General features: G+C 41.4%; 1 protein-coding gene across 3 annotated transcripts in view; it reads right to left on the bottom strand.

Moving 5' to 3' along the window:
* RXRA (retinoid X receptor alpha) overlaps positions 1-17,873 on the bottom strand; it is a 1,663,729-nt gene that overhangs the window by 14,084 nt on the left and 1,631,772 nt on the right. For all 3 annotated transcript variants that reach the window (XM_044058644.1, XM_044058646.1, XM_044058645.1), the window contains exons 10-11: positions 13,397-13,488; positions 5,281-5,386 (exon numbers count right to left, since the gene is read on the bottom strand). In XM_044058644.1, the coding sequence (XP_043914579.1) occupies positions 5,281-5,386; positions 13,397-13,488 (198 nt within the window). The remainder of the gene's footprint in view (positions 1-5,280; positions 5,387-13,396; positions 13,489-17,873) is intronic.

Raw genomic sequence — 17,873 nt, 5'->3', positions numbered from 1 at the left:
CAACTAAAGAAAGGCAGCTCAAAAACAAAATGATGTGCAGAAACATGAATTTGACAGCAGACAGATTATTTTATCTAGCTGTTTCTTGTTCTTCTGGCTGCTACCTAAACATTTGATTCTGGTTACATTACCTCTCATTCCTGCTATTTGTCATCAGCAGACTGCATTAATACATTTTCCCAGTAACAACTTAGAAAAGTTACTCATGCATCATATCATCATGTTTTCTGATAAAGAAATGAACAACACACTTGTGTTTTTTCCCTTGACATTAAATCCTAACCTGTGCTGTGGTCCATGATGGAAATGATGTTGCATCACAGACAGTTTCTTGTCTTATACTCACTGCTTGCAAGTATGGGCTCCAGCTTCAAGGAACTCTAAAGCATAAAGTTGATATAGAAAAAAGGATAAAGGGATGGATGGAAGACATACAGAATGGAGAATGAATAGTATTTGTGAGTTTTTGCATGATCATGCATATGTGCAATCAACACAGCGCTCTGTCAGTGGATGATGTCATGCATATGTGCAATCAACACAGCGCTCTGTCAGTGGATGATGTACACTGTTCTGGACAATGCCTTAACCTACAGTACCCAGGAGCAGCCTTGCAAGGTCCAGCAACTGCTGCCTTTTGAGGTAAAGGCTTGCTTCTGCACATGTTCAACCTTCATTCCAAGCAATATAATGTTTTTGTCATGGAACTCGTTTGGCTGACAATGCTGATACTGCAGTAGGTCTAGGCTGCCACCCCCCTCCCTCCCAGAATGAACTGAGGTTGGCTACCCACTGCCATCCTCCCCAGCTTCCCCACTTATACTTTGAACTAATTAAGTATCTCTTCTCAGCGACAGTTAATATGCACACCTACTTCAGTAATTTAAGTCAAAAATAATAACCCATCAAATACAAATATCACTTCACAAAAATGCTTAGCTTCATCAATAGTCCTTTCTAGACACACAATCAATCTTCTTCTAGAAAAGTTTATCAGAAAGGTATCTAAAGAGAAAAGAAATGTATCAGTGGTTATTAAGTTAAATTTAGCAATGCAATAAGTCACAAAATGGTAAACAATTTTCACCTTCCAGCTATGGTCATGGACCTGACAGAAAACAAACAGTACTTGTCCAAGAACAGAAGAAAATTATCTCATGTAGTGTACTTGGGTCCTTAAGGTCTAAATAAATGGTTTACGTTTTGTCCCTACCAAATGGCGCACTTCTACAGTCATCCCTCTCCACAAAGGAGGAGCGACTACAGACCCGGGGAACTATCACCCCATTAGCCTGACTAGTCTGATATACAAAGCTATGGAACACATCATCATGGACCTAACAAACAAGGATATAGGGAATATCCAAACTCTGGAACGCACACAGTTTGGTTTTGTGAAGGGTAGATCATGCCTGCTCAACCTGGTCAACTTCTTTGAGTCAGTCACCAGAGCTATGGATGAAGGCAAGGTGGTTCATACAGCCTACCTTGATTTGGCCAAGGCCTGTGATACCATTCCCCAACTCAGGAAACATACAAAAAACTCACTAAGCTAGGCATCAACCCAGATATCACTAGGTGGGTTGCAAACTGGCTCACAGACAGAACCCACAGTGTGAAAGTAGCTGACTCCAAGTCAGACTGCCGACCAGTCATGAGTGGAGTCCCACAGGGTTCAGTCCTGGGTCCTCTCCTGTTTGGTATCTACTTCTTTGAAGTCCAGGCCAACAAGAAGGGACTCTGGCTGACAAAGTTCGCAGACAATTGCATTTGGAATCTATTAATAACTCCCCGAGTGATGCTGACATCATACAGAAAGGCCTCACTGAGACCGACTGGTGTCATAATCATGGCCTTAAGCTCAATGCCAAGAAATGTGTCATCATCCCCTTTGGGAAAAACCTGGTTCGCATGAATTACTATATCGACGGTAGTCCACTAAACACAGAAGGCATTACAAGAGATCTGGGAACACAGGTTGACAGCAACCTCTCTTTTGACCACCACATTGCCACTGTGGTCAGAAAGTCCTTCTATGTGGCACATCTCATTACTACAGGTTTTACATCCAGGAAGAAATAGGTCACTGTCTCCTTCTACTCTTCCTTCATTAGGTCAGTCATCGAATACAATGCCCCATTTGGCATGTACCTCACTAGACACCTGCAACAACTGGAGAGGCTGCACAAGTAACTCACAAAGAGGATCCTAGGCCTTAAACACTTATCCTATATGGACAGACTAAAAAAACTCCAACTATTCTCTGTCTCGTATTGCCTACTTAGAGGCAATCTCTGCTTGACTTACAAAGCCATGTCTGACCCAGCTCTGTTAGAAATGCTACATCTAAAGAAATCCCAATCCTGCTGCACCACACACTCCTGAGACCTCAACCTCATTACCACAATCAACAGAACATGCTGGAGGGACAGGTTCATAACCCAGAGACTGTCCATGCTGTGGAATAGATTTCCCATACATGTCAAAGCACCTCACTGGCCCTCTTCAAGAGGAAGCTTGATAAGTGTATGGTAAATAGAAAATTCATCCAGGAGATCACTCCAGTGGCTCTACTCGACACAGAGGCACTGGGAAGTAAGGTAGGGTTGCACGATGCCAGGGTAATCCTGTGGGCTAGGCTTGTAAAGGCTCCAGGGCCATTACCCTACTACACACCTATGAACCTAAATGCTATTAATCCACAAGATGCCAAAAGTTAATAAAAAAAGCTTTTAATGTTTGCAACACTCAGTTCATACACCACAAAATATGAAAATAAAATACAATTGATACACAGCCCGTTTAAGCACATCATTACAAATGAGACTTCATCAGAACCATTAATAAATTGTTAAAGTATCAATATACCTAGTTTGAACCAATTAATTACTGCCCTATATAATTTTAAAGTGGTATGACTAAACCCATTGCTTTGTTTAAAATATAAGTTGAGCAATGTATCATTTTTAATGTATTATTTTAAGTACACCCCTGGGATCACTTCACTGGCTCTGCTTGACAGAGGCTCAGTTAATTAATCAATGGGGCAGCGAAAGCCGACACATTCTGTTTAGGCTTATAAATGCCCTCGGGCAGACAGCCTAGTACCTACCTATGAACCTAACACTGTCATTTTTAATACCCTTTAAACTTTTCAAAAGAGGTTAAGCATTCAATTTTTATTTTTAAGAGTTTGAAAAGATTTAATACAACTAGATTAATAACACAATATTAACAAAAATGCTAAAATAATAAAAGATCTTAAATACCAATAAATATCTAAAATATATTTGTTTGTTTAACAGGGTGGAACAACTTGTGTATAAAATAATGTGAGAAACCTGTACAAAATAAACATACAACATTCCCTTACAAATTCTTTTCTATCATAAATCATTCGCTCTAATTTTCAATATGGGTGCAATGGATGCATATTCATTCCAACCAGATACCCAAGACCATAAATCACATTATGTCCATCACCAAATATAAAAGAAAAATAAGAAACATCATTTTGGAATGCTTGACCCCACTACTGCTACACACACCAGACTCAATGAACTACCATATGATTAGTACATAACCAGCATTAAGCCTAAGCTTCCAAATCAACTCCTTTTTCTCTGAAACTGTCCCCCAAGAAGCTCCACTCTTGTTGAATGGAACCACCTCTATGATCCCAAATATATTTTTTAAAAGAACACAGTAAAGTATCCTTAAATAAGGCATTATTTTTTGTCTTCTTACTAATGCCATGAAAATGTTCATGTATATGTTTTCTAAGAAGTCTGTCTTTCCAGTGTAGAATTTATTACATTCTTTATACACGGATAAATATATATATATATATATATATATATATATATATATATATATATATATATATAAAACCGCACTGGAAGCACAGTTCCCGTCCTCTAAAGCAACTTCAACAGCTGGATGTGCAACCACCTTTGAAAAGTTTAAAAGCTATTCTTAAAAATGGCAGTTTTTAAAAATGGTATGTTGATTAACTCAACTTTTAAACAAAGTAATGGTTTAGTTATACCACTTTAAAATTCTATAGGACAGTAATTTTAATGGTTCAAACTAGGTATAGTAATGCTTGTTTAACAATTTACTAACGGTCCTGATGAAGTCCCATATGTAAAACTGAGAGGGACGAAAGTGCTTAATCCGACTGTGTATTACTGTGTTTTATTTCCGTATTTGTTGGTGTATGGACCGAGTGTTATGAACATTAAAAGCTATCTTATTAACTTCTGGCATCTTGTGGATTAATAGCATTTATTTGGACTTTGAGGACCCGAGTACACTACACAAGCAGTTTTTCTTCTATTATTGTTTGCTTTGGCTGTATGGATACCTATTGGTTTTTGCTGTTCCTATTTATCCAAGAACTCATAAGCAAAAAATCTACTATTCAAAACTAAACAGAAAAACTAGCATCAGAGAACCAGCACTAGTTTCAACAAAATTAAAAGTTAAAGCAAAATCCATACTTGCAACCCCTACTAACTTGGCTGCTTGCACTATAGAGAATGGATATACCACATGACAGTGGCTTCAGACTTACAAACTTTATCCTGTAAATATACCCACACAAACTCTGGTACAGAGATATGCACTCGTAGGGCTGCATTAAACAGTACTCACTGCCATCATTATAACATCTAAAAACAGCACTTGGTAATATTTCAATCTTTTGATAGAACCTACTTTGCTGTTTTTAATTACAATCAATTAATGGCACACGTGCTGATCTCTTTCAGATACCCAAGATCATAAATCACATTATATCCATCACCAAATATAAAAGAAAAATAAGAAACATTATGTTGGACCCCACTACTGCTACACACACCAGACTCAATGAACTACCATCCGATTAGTATATAACCAGACTATGACATTTTGTTTATCTGGCTGCCTAGTTACAGAAGGCAGTAGCACAAGACACAGTACTGTCCTATTAATGCAGCTTGAACTCCCCGAGTAAAGACATTATGAATGTGGAATGTTGTTTAACTCACAGGTGTCCATCACTAGACATCTAGCAGGAGACACTGTAGCAAGGGTCTAGAGGTCTGTAAACAAAACAACATGAGTAAATTTAGGTGAAGGCTCACTTTGTTTAGTCAGGTGTTATGTCAACATAATGTCAACCAACTCCCTCATGGAACAGTAGCAGTGCAAAAAAGCATGACTCTGCAAAAAAAATTTTCAGACTGCCAAATTAAATACAGCTGTGACCGGAGAAAAGTTATTTTAAATGCATACCTTCCAGGCTGTTCAGGGTACTTATGTTTGCAGTAGGATTCTAGAGATGCATACACCTTCTCCCGTAAGGCTTCCACCTCTGCAGGATTTGACAGACCCTTGGAATCTGAAACAAGACAGACTTACTGAAGTTTTAAACAAAATGCATCAGAGCAGAGCTGAAACTGTTGTATATTGGGACGAAATATCAAAATTGCTCTGGAAAATTATTTTAATTTGCTAGTTTATTTCTTAAAATACCTTTAGATTTATTTCCCCACAGCATTAAATAACGGCTGGAATCTCCTCTACAGCATCAATATGTCACTGCTACAACTACAGTAATATAGTACTTTCCTAATCTTGTCCCATAATACATTCAATTCAAGGACACTTGTGCATAACATGCATTTAAATGACCAGGTCTATCTCACATCCTAATAAAAAAAAAAGTTGAAACCATCTCTAAAACTGCTTTGTGGATACAAAATTAAGAGAAAGTATGCAATGTGTCTGTGCATCACTTAGGATATAAATAGAACTTCTTTCTAGGAAGTGAAATGGACCACAATCTCCCTTCCATATAGCTCATCTCATGCAGGTATCTTCTACTGCGACTGATTTCAGACCCTAGGATACAAACAAGAAAATCAAAAATATTCACATCTACCTCTTCTGAAACCTCTGATAAATACTTCACCAAGACACTGCAGCATGAAAATCTTGCTTCTGTGTACAAATAATATGAATTTATCTAAAGAGACAACTGTGTTCAAGTCTCACTACATTTCTATCCATCATATTGATGGTCAGGATGTAATGAACACTACGAATAGAGTACTGTAATTTCAAATTTCTTGAACACATACAATGAAGCTGGCACATTTTATAGCTCCATTCCCACAATCTGTGCCATTTTTATTGGTAATCTGATACCTCAGTTGAGTCCGTTTCAATAATGTAATTCTTTTGTGCAGCACACACAGTGAAAGGGATTTTTCATGACCATAGGGGCACTGAAGGGGGCTGCTACATATGAGGTGCCACCCTAAATATCATCAGAGTAACATGCCTTGTGGGGAGCATCGTGGTTTAGTGGTTAGTGCTGCTACCTCATGGTCTTTGGTTTCCCAGGTTTGTTCCTGAATGCGGTGCCTTATATTACGTCTTCCTGTTTCTTCGTGAGATCAATCCAGGGGCGGCTTCAGTTTCTTACCACACTGCAAAGATATGTGAATATGTTGAATTTATAATCCAATAAACTTCCCCTGAACTGCAGCAAGAGGAGAATCTAATGGCTCCAACATGTGTCCATGTTAGCCAGCCAGAACCCAACAAGCCCTCTGTGAAGGTACTCTCTGGTGAGACAAACTCATAGAAGCAGCCTCATATGTACTGCATGGAATGCAGTCAGAGCTGCGTCAGTCCACCCTGCAAATCATCCATTCTAAGAGAATTAACAGGATCTAGTGGAGGGAGAAATACCTCTTGCTTCATCACCTGACACTCTAAATGGTCTTCCTCTTCTATGGTGCAACTGGCAGGCCTAGACGTACTAGCTGAAGGTGGCTATTTATCACGGAAATGGTCTATCATGGGCAGGATCTGCTACATCTGTGGTAGGTTTTCAGTAATGTCTTAGGAATCCCGCATAAAGGGTGCTTTACCCAAAAAATGGGACATCTAAAATGGAGCACTTCAGCTCATCTTAAAAGTTAAGGCAACTAATCCATGCCATCCAGAACAGCCATCTCATCAATGAAAGCAAAATTACAGAGGGGTCTATGAATGTTAATGATCAGAGCATCATTAAGGGGACTTTTCCAGAGACTTGTTGACCCTAGAAACAGGAAGCCCCATGATTTTCTCTAAAGCCTGGTCCAGTAAGGAGGACTAGAACTTGGATGATTCAGATGACATCCTTCGGTGCAAAAAAGAAGGCAGAGAATGCAAGTTATTTTAGGATCTTGGATAAAGATAAAACATTGCTAACAGTAACTCCCTGCTCAGAGTTCTTGACCTAAAAATCTCTTTGGATTCTGCTTCTGCAAACAGAATCTGAGGCACTGCAGTAAATTTGGATACAAGTACCAGCCTTGTTCCAGCTGACTTTGCCCAACTGTAGAAGTCTTGTACCCACGAGAATGTTGCCCTACTTCCACAGCTATCATTCAAGGTTCCTATATGATTAAGCAACTCAGCAGCTGGTTCCACTGTGAATACTTGTTACAAGGTCTCTGAAATGCAAACTGTCTGTTCACACATAGTCAACCACCTCTCCAAAACAAAAAATATTAACATTCCTTTTGTACTGGGGCTTTTACTCTCTCCATGGGGGAGTCCCCCCCACACTTATAAATACTAATGTTACAGTTGCACAGGCCACATCTACAGGGAAAGCAGAAATGTCCTAAATGGCAAACATAGTATGCATTCATAAAATGCAATCTCGCATTTCACATATATAAATGAACACCGTTGGGAAAGCAAAAACTCAGGGTAATGGGATGAGTATGTCAATGTCCTACAAATCACATGTCAATCCCATGTAGGGAGGCCACAAGAGTGCAACTTTCAATGCTACATGAAAGCTGAACTACATTAGGGCACACCTACACTTGACATACATTGTAAACTTTGTGAAGGATTCTTATGGAGTTCAGCATTACTGGTGAAGAAGACCGGTTTTTAACACTGCTCTTATTCACATAAATTCCCATTTACAAGCTTATAAGTGCTACATGCATGTTGAATCAAATGCTTCTGATGCAATCATAAAATGAAAAATCAGTAGGTACCCTTATGAAAGATAGAACAGTCAAGAAATTATACAGCTGTCAGCTCCAACAAAGTTGAGACCCTTAGCTTGCTTCTACAAGCTTTTGTCATTAGTAACAAAACTGGTCCTCTAAACATGACTGCAGTTTTGCATCCTCATCAACCTCTTAAGGTACCATTGCTCTCAGTAGATCCCAAATATTCTCCAGTGTTTGGGTTGCCATTGCTTCCTAAGTCAATATCCAGGCTAATGAACTTGGAACCCCAAAAATGCTTTTATGCTTCTGACTATAGAGCACAGCATGGGAAGGCAGACAAGGCCTTGGCTGAAATGGTCATGCTATAATATAGATACAGCAGAACGTCCACATTATTTCACATGGAACATCTGGCAGTTGGTGGAACAGAAAGGAAATAAGCCTCTCAGTTTTGGAAATATAATGTAAAGCTCCCACTGCACTTCCTAATTCTTAACACTGCCCTAAGAAATGCTACCCACATTTTACATTTAAAGGGTATAATTACAGTTATGTTCTCAACAGCTGTCACAGGATCATAGAAGATTACTAGGCTATCGACCTGGAGGTCATTTTAAGCCTAGCTGTTTCATCCTAATATAATACCATGAAAACACTAGTCAATACCCAAGACTGCATTTAGTGATGACTGTCCATGTCTATGAGGGTTGTGAGTGCTACCCCTGGTAAGAATTTACAGTGCCCCATCCACTAATTCAGGTTGCTCTTTAACAGCGTCATAGAGGTGCTCTGTTTCACATGAATTGGTAGGCTGTTCCAAAGACACGGCACTCACTGTGAGATAAATAAGACATGCTGGAGGGACAGATTTAAGATACAGGCCATATTTAGGTCTCAGGAACAGATAGCCCTAGTCCCGTTTGATTTATTGATATGCAGCAAGTTCATTAACGTTTGGGTCTTGAATTGCTCTGTAAGCCAGGCATAAGTCTCCCCTAAGAAGTCTATACCACATGGAGTGTAGTGACAGGGACTTTAGTCAGTCTGTGTAAGGAACATGCTGGGGCCCCATGATCTTCTCTGTTAGACACCTTTGAGGTCCAGTTGCTGGAGGTGCTTCGTACAGTACATACCGAGTGGGGTGTTGTACTCAATTACGTGCCAGATTACTGCCAAGTATAGAAGGGTTATAACTTATTTTGCTCTCAAGGCGATGCCTTTACTAATCAAGTGCTCTACGTAGAAAGCCTTCCTTACTACAGTAGGCACATGGTGGTCAAAATAAGGTTGCAGTCAACTTGTGATCCCAGGTCCCCTTAGAGGGTACTTAGGGTACTGTTGTTGATTTGATAGTGTGAAGGGACACTGTTTGTGCCAAAGGGAATGATGATGCATTTATTTGCTTTCAGTTTGAGACCGTGACTAATACACCAGTCGCTGGTCTGCATGAGACCCTCCTGAAGTACACTGACATAATTTGGGTGTTCAATGATTGCACCTATTTTGCAGTCATCTGCAAACCTGGTCAGACCTGAACTTCTGAGAAGTATATACCAAACAGCAGGGGGCCCAGCACTGACCCCTGTGGCACCCCACTGGCAACAGGTCTGCTGGTTGATGTGGAGTCACCTACTTTGATAGTGTGTGTGTCCGGTTTGTAAGCCAGTTGGCAACACATTCTACAGCTAAGTGGTTTACAATCAGTTTTCTAAGTTTTTCAGTAATGCTTGAAAGTGGGATTGTGTTGAAAGCCTTTGCCAAGTTGAGGTTTGCTGTGTGCACAGATTTGTCCTCGTCAATGGCCCTGGTCACATTTTCAAAGTCATCCACAAGTTTTAACAGGCAGGATCTGCCCTTCACAAAGCCGAATTGGGTACGATATAGAGTTTGGAGGTCACCTATATCTTTATGAAGTCCATAATGATACGTTCCATGGCCTCACAGATGAGGTTGGTCAGGCTAACAAGTCTGTAATTCCCCGGGTCTGTTGCTAGTCCACCTTTGTGGAGGGGAATAACTGTTGCTGTTCTCCACTCTGCAGGAACAAAGCCTGTGGTTAGCTCCTGTTTTAGCTTGTTTAGAAGACAGCCTAGGATGTCATCTGGTACCATAGAGGCAGGGTTTTTTTGCCTTGGACAAGGCTTTCAGGACCTGCTCTTCAGATATGTAGGGTGGGAGGAAGTTTGGGGGAAGGTTTGTGATAAGTTAGAAGGGGATAAGGGAGTGAAATTTTTGACAAACCTATCCGTTAGCAGGTTTGCTATCATTGTGTGGTCACTGTGAGTGATACCACTGACCACTAGTTCTGCACATGCCTGGGTCCTACCCTTTAGGCTATGTATGTAGCTGTAAAAGGCCTTATGGTTATCCTTGGCTGTACTTGCTAAGTTTTTCTCAAAGGAGCCCTTAGAGCAGTGGTGCGCAACCTTTTTTGTGGGGAGGGCCACTACACAAATTCTTAACACATCTGTGGACCACCTCAAAACACAGTAAGTCGTCACAAGTTAACAATAGGTACCGGTGACTGCCATTTTTTTACTTAAGACAGCAGTCATGAAATTGCTCGTTTTCTACATCAACTTTGCGTTTAACTTTATTCTGGCTTGCAGCCATGACTTATTACAAGCTCTTGCAGAAAGTTACTACTCTTTACAGACAAGTTATAAACAACAAAGAATAGTTACTTACACAGCTAAAATTAGAGGTGTGCGCAACCACACTCAATTAGTTAAGTGCGTATGTGTTGGAAAGTTTGTGTGACTAGAGTAAGGCATAGCATTTTTTCACTTTTTTAAAAATTTTGGTTACTCTCTGGGGGCCAGATTTGGCCCTGGAGCTGGACGTTGTGCACCACTGCCTTCGAGGATTTGAAGAGTTGTCTTATTTGCTTGTTGAGAATGAGGAGGGTACTTTTCCACTGTTGGGGCCTTGCCTTTGTTTTCTTGGACAGCAACTTTTTCAATTTATTTAAAGTTTGTTAATGCTGGATGTTTGGCATGGCAACTTGTTTTTACTTGGGGCTCTAGCTTGATTTTTTCTGGTACAGCTGAGGTTATACACTTATGCAAGTGATTGTACAGGGCTTTAGTGCACAATTCGGCATAGTTAACACTTCCAGCTTAGGGTGGGGGCTTGGACTGCATTTATACCTTCACCTAGGAGGGTATAGTTTGCCTTGGTGAAGTTTTGTAGTCTGATTTCACCCCTTGTGAGTTCTGGTTTTAATGCCAGCTGAAAGGTAACTATTTTGTGGTCAGATTTAATGAAGGAGTGTCCCAACAGTTGCGGCAGCGCCTTTGTAACATGATAGTGACGACCAGATCTATAATGTTTGTTCATACCCCGACAAGAGGAACAGTTTGTTCCAGGGCATTTGAATTAACAAAGTCAAGGAACATTTGTGCTAGTAGGTTGTTGCTAGCGTAGATTTCCCATTTGATGGTGGGATAACTGAAATCCTCCATAACCAGAGTGTCTGGTAAAATCTGGATCATCTCTAGTTTGGTTAAGTAGGCTGTGTGGGCATCGTTACCCATAGAAGGGGATCTATAACTGGCTATGACTTGAATGGGGGTGTTACCCACCATAACCTGGACTTGGAGTAACTCCAGAGAGGTGTCCAGTGTAACTAGATGGGAGGTGAATTTAGCTCTGATATAGAGAAACACCTCCTTTGGATTGCACACATTCATTTTGTGGTCTAAAGGTGTGAAAGGCATTGTAGTCTTGCAAGGCTGGGGTACTCTCTGAGGCCTTGAACCAGGTTTCTTTGACTGCACAGACATCTACATCTGATAGAAGTGCTTCCAGGGAGTGCAGGTTTTGGTTTAAGCTCCTAGCATTTAGCAGCATGACCCTTATTTTGTTCTGGATGGCTAATTTCACATCGGCAATGTTGTTTTTACACCTTGTCTGAAAAAGATGGTATGGGGGAGGCAAGAGCTGAATCTTTTAGTTAACATTCAGGGTATACACAGGTTTTATAGGTCATCAACTACTGCCATCAGTTCTTGAACTGTGATGTCTGAATAACACAGCCATAGCTTTGTTGGTGTAAAGGGGCTGGCTTTCCCCGGGTGCAAGCTGTTAGGGATTATGAGTGTCCCAATCAATCTCTGCAAAACAGATGTGTGATGACTTTTCAGCAGCAGTATCAGTGGTCACTTAACTATGATCTCAACTGCGAATGCTAAAATGACTTGCTTGGGGGAGAGGTGTGTTAGGAACTGCAATGTGGAATTAGTAAAAGCAGGCACTCTCATGACTCAGTACTGCAACAATGAATTACAATCAACACTGAGATTTGTTTATGATAATGCCGCGGTGGTACGGCGGTAGCATTGTTACCTCACAGCAAGAGGTTCTCCCATTCAATTCTCAGCGTGGCTTGGGAGTGCCTTCTGTGTGGAGTCTGCATGTCCTCCCTGCGGTTGGGTAGCGTTCGAAAGACATGCGTGCGTAAATGGGCGTGCCTTCATTGAAGGTACGGCATCGAGCTGGCACCTCGGTGTTTCGTAAAAATCTACTGCCAATCATTAGCGGAACAGAGTTTCGCTGTGGCGACCCCTTACCGGGAAAAAGCAGAAAGACAAAACAACAACTGAGGTTTGTTTATGAAAATGCAGTATACCAAACTGTCACAACAGTCTCCTTCATTTAAGATATACTATACAGCACAAGCACTGAATTATCCTTCCCCAACAGCTGGAACTTACAGTTACTTACTGCTGTCCTGATTGGGTTCCCATTCAGGTCATGCATCACACGACTTAGAATGGACTCCTGAGAGCTGTTACAGCTACTGGGCAATGGTTAAATTCAACCATCAAGAAAAGAAAAGGAGAAAAAAAATAAATATTCATCAAATACAAAAAACATTTTCCCCACTAACAGTGGGTACCCCCTGCAAGCTGGCATCTTGGTCTGAAGCCCCATTAACCCCACCCTTACTAAGGCTGTAGTATCTGCCTTCTACTCCTGCAAGCACATATCAGTACCCTGACATATTTTGCCAGATTGTTATTGTATTATTTCCACAATCTCCACTACCCACTAAACTTATGAATACAATCACAGTGCGGATATCATGCTATGGACAGCTTCTCAGTACTACTACATTCCTGTTACTTCCATCTCAACCTCATGTTTGCTCAAATAAGTTATTTATTTTCCCTGTACAAGAAATGACAGTTTTCCTTTTCTCTGACTCATCTAGCATCTGTTTTAGAAACTTCTAACGTGCCACAAAACAAACCCTACATAAAGTCACTAGTTCTGAATTAAGACCTAGTGCACACAAGATAAACATGAATTTCTATAAAACACTGGTAAAACCATTTTCCTTCCATAAGGCAGTATTATAATGTTCATTCTTACTGTACCTGGATTGAAGAGAACAATTGCTCGCAGGCAGCCTAACTCTGTCTTGTCCATCTTCATGTCTCTCATTTTTGACACCAGCTCTGTTAACACTCTGAGAACAGAAAAGGAGACATGATAAAAATATGCAAAAGTCTAGCTTATGACTACACAAGGCGCTGAGAATATCAGACTCCAGTAACAGATTACTAAATTTAAATGGAATGAACACAGTAGCTAGAGCTCTACAGGTAACTCCTTACAAAGTAGGGTGAGGAGGAGGCAAGTTCTGGGTACGTTGCAGGTGCTGAAAAGAGGAATTTCTGGAAAACATCAATGGGTGAAGTGTTACTATTTGCATGATCTTTAATAGTACTCTAATGTAGGAAAGGGGTACGTACCTATCAGTGTGTGTAGAAATTTTAAAAAAAGCCATGTTTCTTTATCTGAAGTGCAGCAACTTCAGAGTTTAACCATTGTTGGGTTTTATTCATCGGCAAAGGATGAGGTGCTCAGGAAACTGACTACTGAAATGGAACAATGGTGGCAGTAATGCAGGTGTTGTATGGAGTGTGATGGGAAGCAACAACTGAGTCAAAGGATAAAGCTCTCAATTTACTATCAATCTGTCTATCTCCCTATCTTCACAAATGGCCGAGAGTTTTATGTAGTGACAAACACTGGGAGATCATAAATACAGGCAGCAGAGATGAGGTTCCCAAGGTAGAAAGGTTCACACTCTATTTCTATTACAAAGTCAGTAGCTCAGCAAACCAGGGGTTACTGGAGTACAGTACTGCTTCTTAATACTGAAAAGGGTCAGCTGAGGTGGTTGGGCTGCATTGTGAAGGAGTCCCTTTAGACATTTCCCATTGGATATTTAGAGAGACAGATCAGTCCGAGGGGGTCTCTAGACAGACCAAAGACATGGAGAAAGAATTCTCTCTCTCTCTGCTTGTCTGCAGCTGTCTGGGGATCTCATACGATAATCTGGAAACCACTGCAGGGGAGACAGAAGACTGGCTGCTCAGCTTGTTACCACAGCAACCCTCATCAGGGCAAATAGCTTCAGAGATGATGATGATGATGGTGGCATAAAATGCAGAATTTAAAAGGCCAAACTGCCTATTTCAATCTGCCTATCATTAAAAAAGGGAACAGTTAAATCAGAAACCACAAGTTGGGCAGTGCTGTTACTATTTGTTTAAGTCAGCTACTGGAGCTGACCAATTAAAAGTGACTATTGTAACATTTCCCTTTTTCCATCCAGGGATGTAGCAGCCAGCTTAGACGTATTGCTACTTAACAAAATGCTGCAGTCTGTATTGAGTACCACAGTGCCCTTTTCAGGATACTAACCAAGTGTCAGTATGAAAGCCAAAATCCTACAAAAAGTTAGAATCCTCAGAACATGGGAACATTCCTAAGCACAGGGCTATACCAGGCTCAGGGCAAAAGTAGCCCTCCTGAGTTAGGAGGTGGCACAGAGATGACAAAGTGAACTTCTCATGATAAGGACAAGATTATGTATTGTTACAATTATCCCCCCTCCCCAAATTTCTAAACAGAGGATATATAACAAGAGTAAACGAGAAATTAGATGAAAGAAAAATATTTGCACAAGAACTGTTAGAAGCTACAGACAATAATTTAAGAACCTTAGTGCAATAGATCAGGAGAAGAAAAAAACATCTAGGTAAAGAAAAGTACAGTTTTGTACCTACCATAAATGTAGATGTTTGAGTGCTAATACAGCTGCAGTAATCACAGATGGGTTTTCAGCCGTCAGGCGGTCCCTCGGTCGGCCGAATTCCAAAGTCTTGGTCCGGCGTCGGTTGTCGTCGCTTACTCTTCTGACGTCAGGAAGGCCAGAGTATATAAGACACAGCCGACGCCATGTTCTTCAGTCTTTCTTGCCCCAGATGTCAGGTGCCCCCAAAAGGAAGGCAATACATAAGTAAAGCTTATCCACATATGCAAGCAATGCAATGTAATGCAAAATCAGTGTAAGCAAGCAAATAAAACATAACAGGATAACCCAGTCAGGAGGTATGAAGAGGTTGTTAGGCCCCATGCCCTAACCAAGAGGGGAAGGAGGGAGGGAAATCTGTACTGCAGCTGTATTAGCACTCGAACATCTACATTTATGGTAGGTACAAAACTGTACTATGTTCATCGTGCATACAGCTGCAGTAATCACAGATGGGTAGAGTCCCAAAGCTATGCATAGTGTGGTAGGTACTATGAGGAACTGGGTTGAGCCAGAATGCCCTGCAAAACAGCAGTGGCGAAGCTTGCTCTTGTTCTGGAGTATAAGGGCAGGTGGTAGTGTTTTGTGAAGGTATGTACAGAACTCCAAGTGGCTGCCTCCAAAATATCCTTAGTAGGCACACCTCTGAGGAAGGCTGTAGAGGTGGCTGTGGCCCTGGTGGAGTGAGATCTGATACCAATAGGGACAGATTTCCCATGATAGGAGTAACAAAATTGTATGCAGTGGCCAATCCACTTGGAAATGGTCTGTTTGCTAACTGGTTTCCCTTGAGCCCCTACGGCATAGGACACAAAAAGTTGTTCTGATTTCCTGAAGGACTTTGTTCTGTCCAAATAGTAACGTAGCTGCCTATGGATGTCTAAAGAGTGAAGCAGCCTTTCCCCTTTGTTTTGAGGGTTAGGATAAAAGGTAGGTAGGTGTATGGCTTGGTTTAAGGCTACCCTGGATACCACTTTGGCATAAAAGATGGATTAGTACGAAGGGAAACCCTATCCTGATGGAAGATGAGGAAGGGCTGCACCGCCATGAGGGCCTGTAGTTCAGAAACCCTACGAGCTGAAGTGATGGCCAGAAGGAAAGCTGTTTTCCAGGACAAATATTGCAGATCTGTTGAGGCAGCAGGTTCAAAGGGAGGCAATGTTAATTTTTCTAGTATGTAATTAAGGTCCCAGGCTGGTATTGGTTGCTTCCTTGGAGGTCTTATATTCTTAGCCCCTCTGAGGAACTGCTGTAAGAGAGGGTGAGAGAATAAAGGAGGATCCGTGTTGAATTCTGCAGAAATGGCTGAGGTGTGTATTTTAATGGAAGAAAATGAAAGTCCACTGTTCAGCAGTTCAGCTAGGTACTGTAAAACCTGAGGCAAGTTCAATTTTCTAGGGTCCTGTCTTCTTTTCTCATTCCAGCCACAAAACCGCTTCCATTTTGCGGAGTAAGCTTTTCTTGTAGATGGTCTTCTGGCCTCCAAAATGACATCCTGCACCTCCTTGGAGAGTAGAGTCTGATGTGGTGTTAAGGAATTTTCCACGCAGCGAGGTTGAGTGTTTTCAGCCGACTGTGAAGGGTTTTGTAGCTGTTCTAAGGCCAGCAGAAGAGGTATTAGAGGCAGGGACCAGGGAGGAGTATGTGTTAGGCTCCTCAGGAGTGGGTACCAGTGTTGCCTTGGCCAGTCTGGAGCAATCAGTATCATCCTCGGTTTGTCTGTTCTTGCTTTCAAAAGCACCTCGGGCAGAAGAGGCAGAGGTGGGAATGCATAAACTGTCCATGTTGCCCAACTGAATGAAAGGGCGTCCACTTTCCAGGGCTTTGGATGGAAGGTCCTTGAACAAAACTTTTTCAATTGATGGTTCCTGTGGGAGGCAAAAAGATCTATGTCTGGTCTCCCCCACGCTTGGATTATCTCCGTAAACACCTGTGGATGCAGCTTCCATTCGTGTGGATCTGTCATATTCCTGCTCAGAGTGTCTGCCAGTGTGTTTTCCAGTCTTGGCAAGTACTGTGCTTGAAGTTCGATTTGTCTTTCCAGAGCCAAGTTCCAAAGAGTCATGGCTAGTCTGCACAAGGGGTATGAGTGTGTTCCTCCTTGTTTGTTTATGTACCACATTACTGTGGTGTTGTCTGTTCTTATCAGTAATTGTCCTGGATGCAGGAAGTCCTTGAAAGCTGTAATTGCATTTATTACTGCTAGCATTTCTTTTGATTGATGTGAAGGTGCTTTTCCTTTGGGACCATCTGCCCTGAATGCACCTGTCCTTCATGTGCCCCAGGCGTAATCTGAGGCGTCTGTGGTTATGACTTGTTTTGCTTGAGGCTTGCAGAATGGAAGGCCTGTGTTTACTTGACATGCTTGGGCCCACCATAGAAATTCCTTTTGCAGACATGGAATTATTGGTATAATTGCTTCCAAGTTGTGACTGTGTTGAGACCATAGATTTTTTAGGTACCACTGAAGTTTCCCCATATGCAGCTTTGCACATGGGATTAGAAGAATGCAAGATGCCATGAATCCCAGAGCCTGCAGGATTTTCCTTGCAGTAAGCCTGGTACTTTTTGCTAGTGTTTTGAAGTACTGAGATAATTGCCCTTGTTTTTCTGACGTAAGGTATGCCATCTGGGTGTTTGTGTCCAAGCTGGCACCCAGGAAGGTTATTTTCTGAGATGGTGTTAGCCTTGATTTCTCCTTGTTGATGGTGTATCCCAGAGAAAGCAGTAACCGTGTCACATATGCCAGA

Source organism: Protopterus annectens, chromosome 16.part0, assembly GCF_019279795.1.
Source record: "Protopterus annectens isolate FY-2018-M chromosome 16.part0, PAN1.0, whole genome shotgun sequence".
Lineage (NCBI taxonomy): Eukaryota > Metazoa > Chordata > Ceratodontiformes > Protopteridae > Protopterus > Protopterus annectens.
This window is presented reverse-complemented; position numbering and strand designations above follow the sequence as displayed.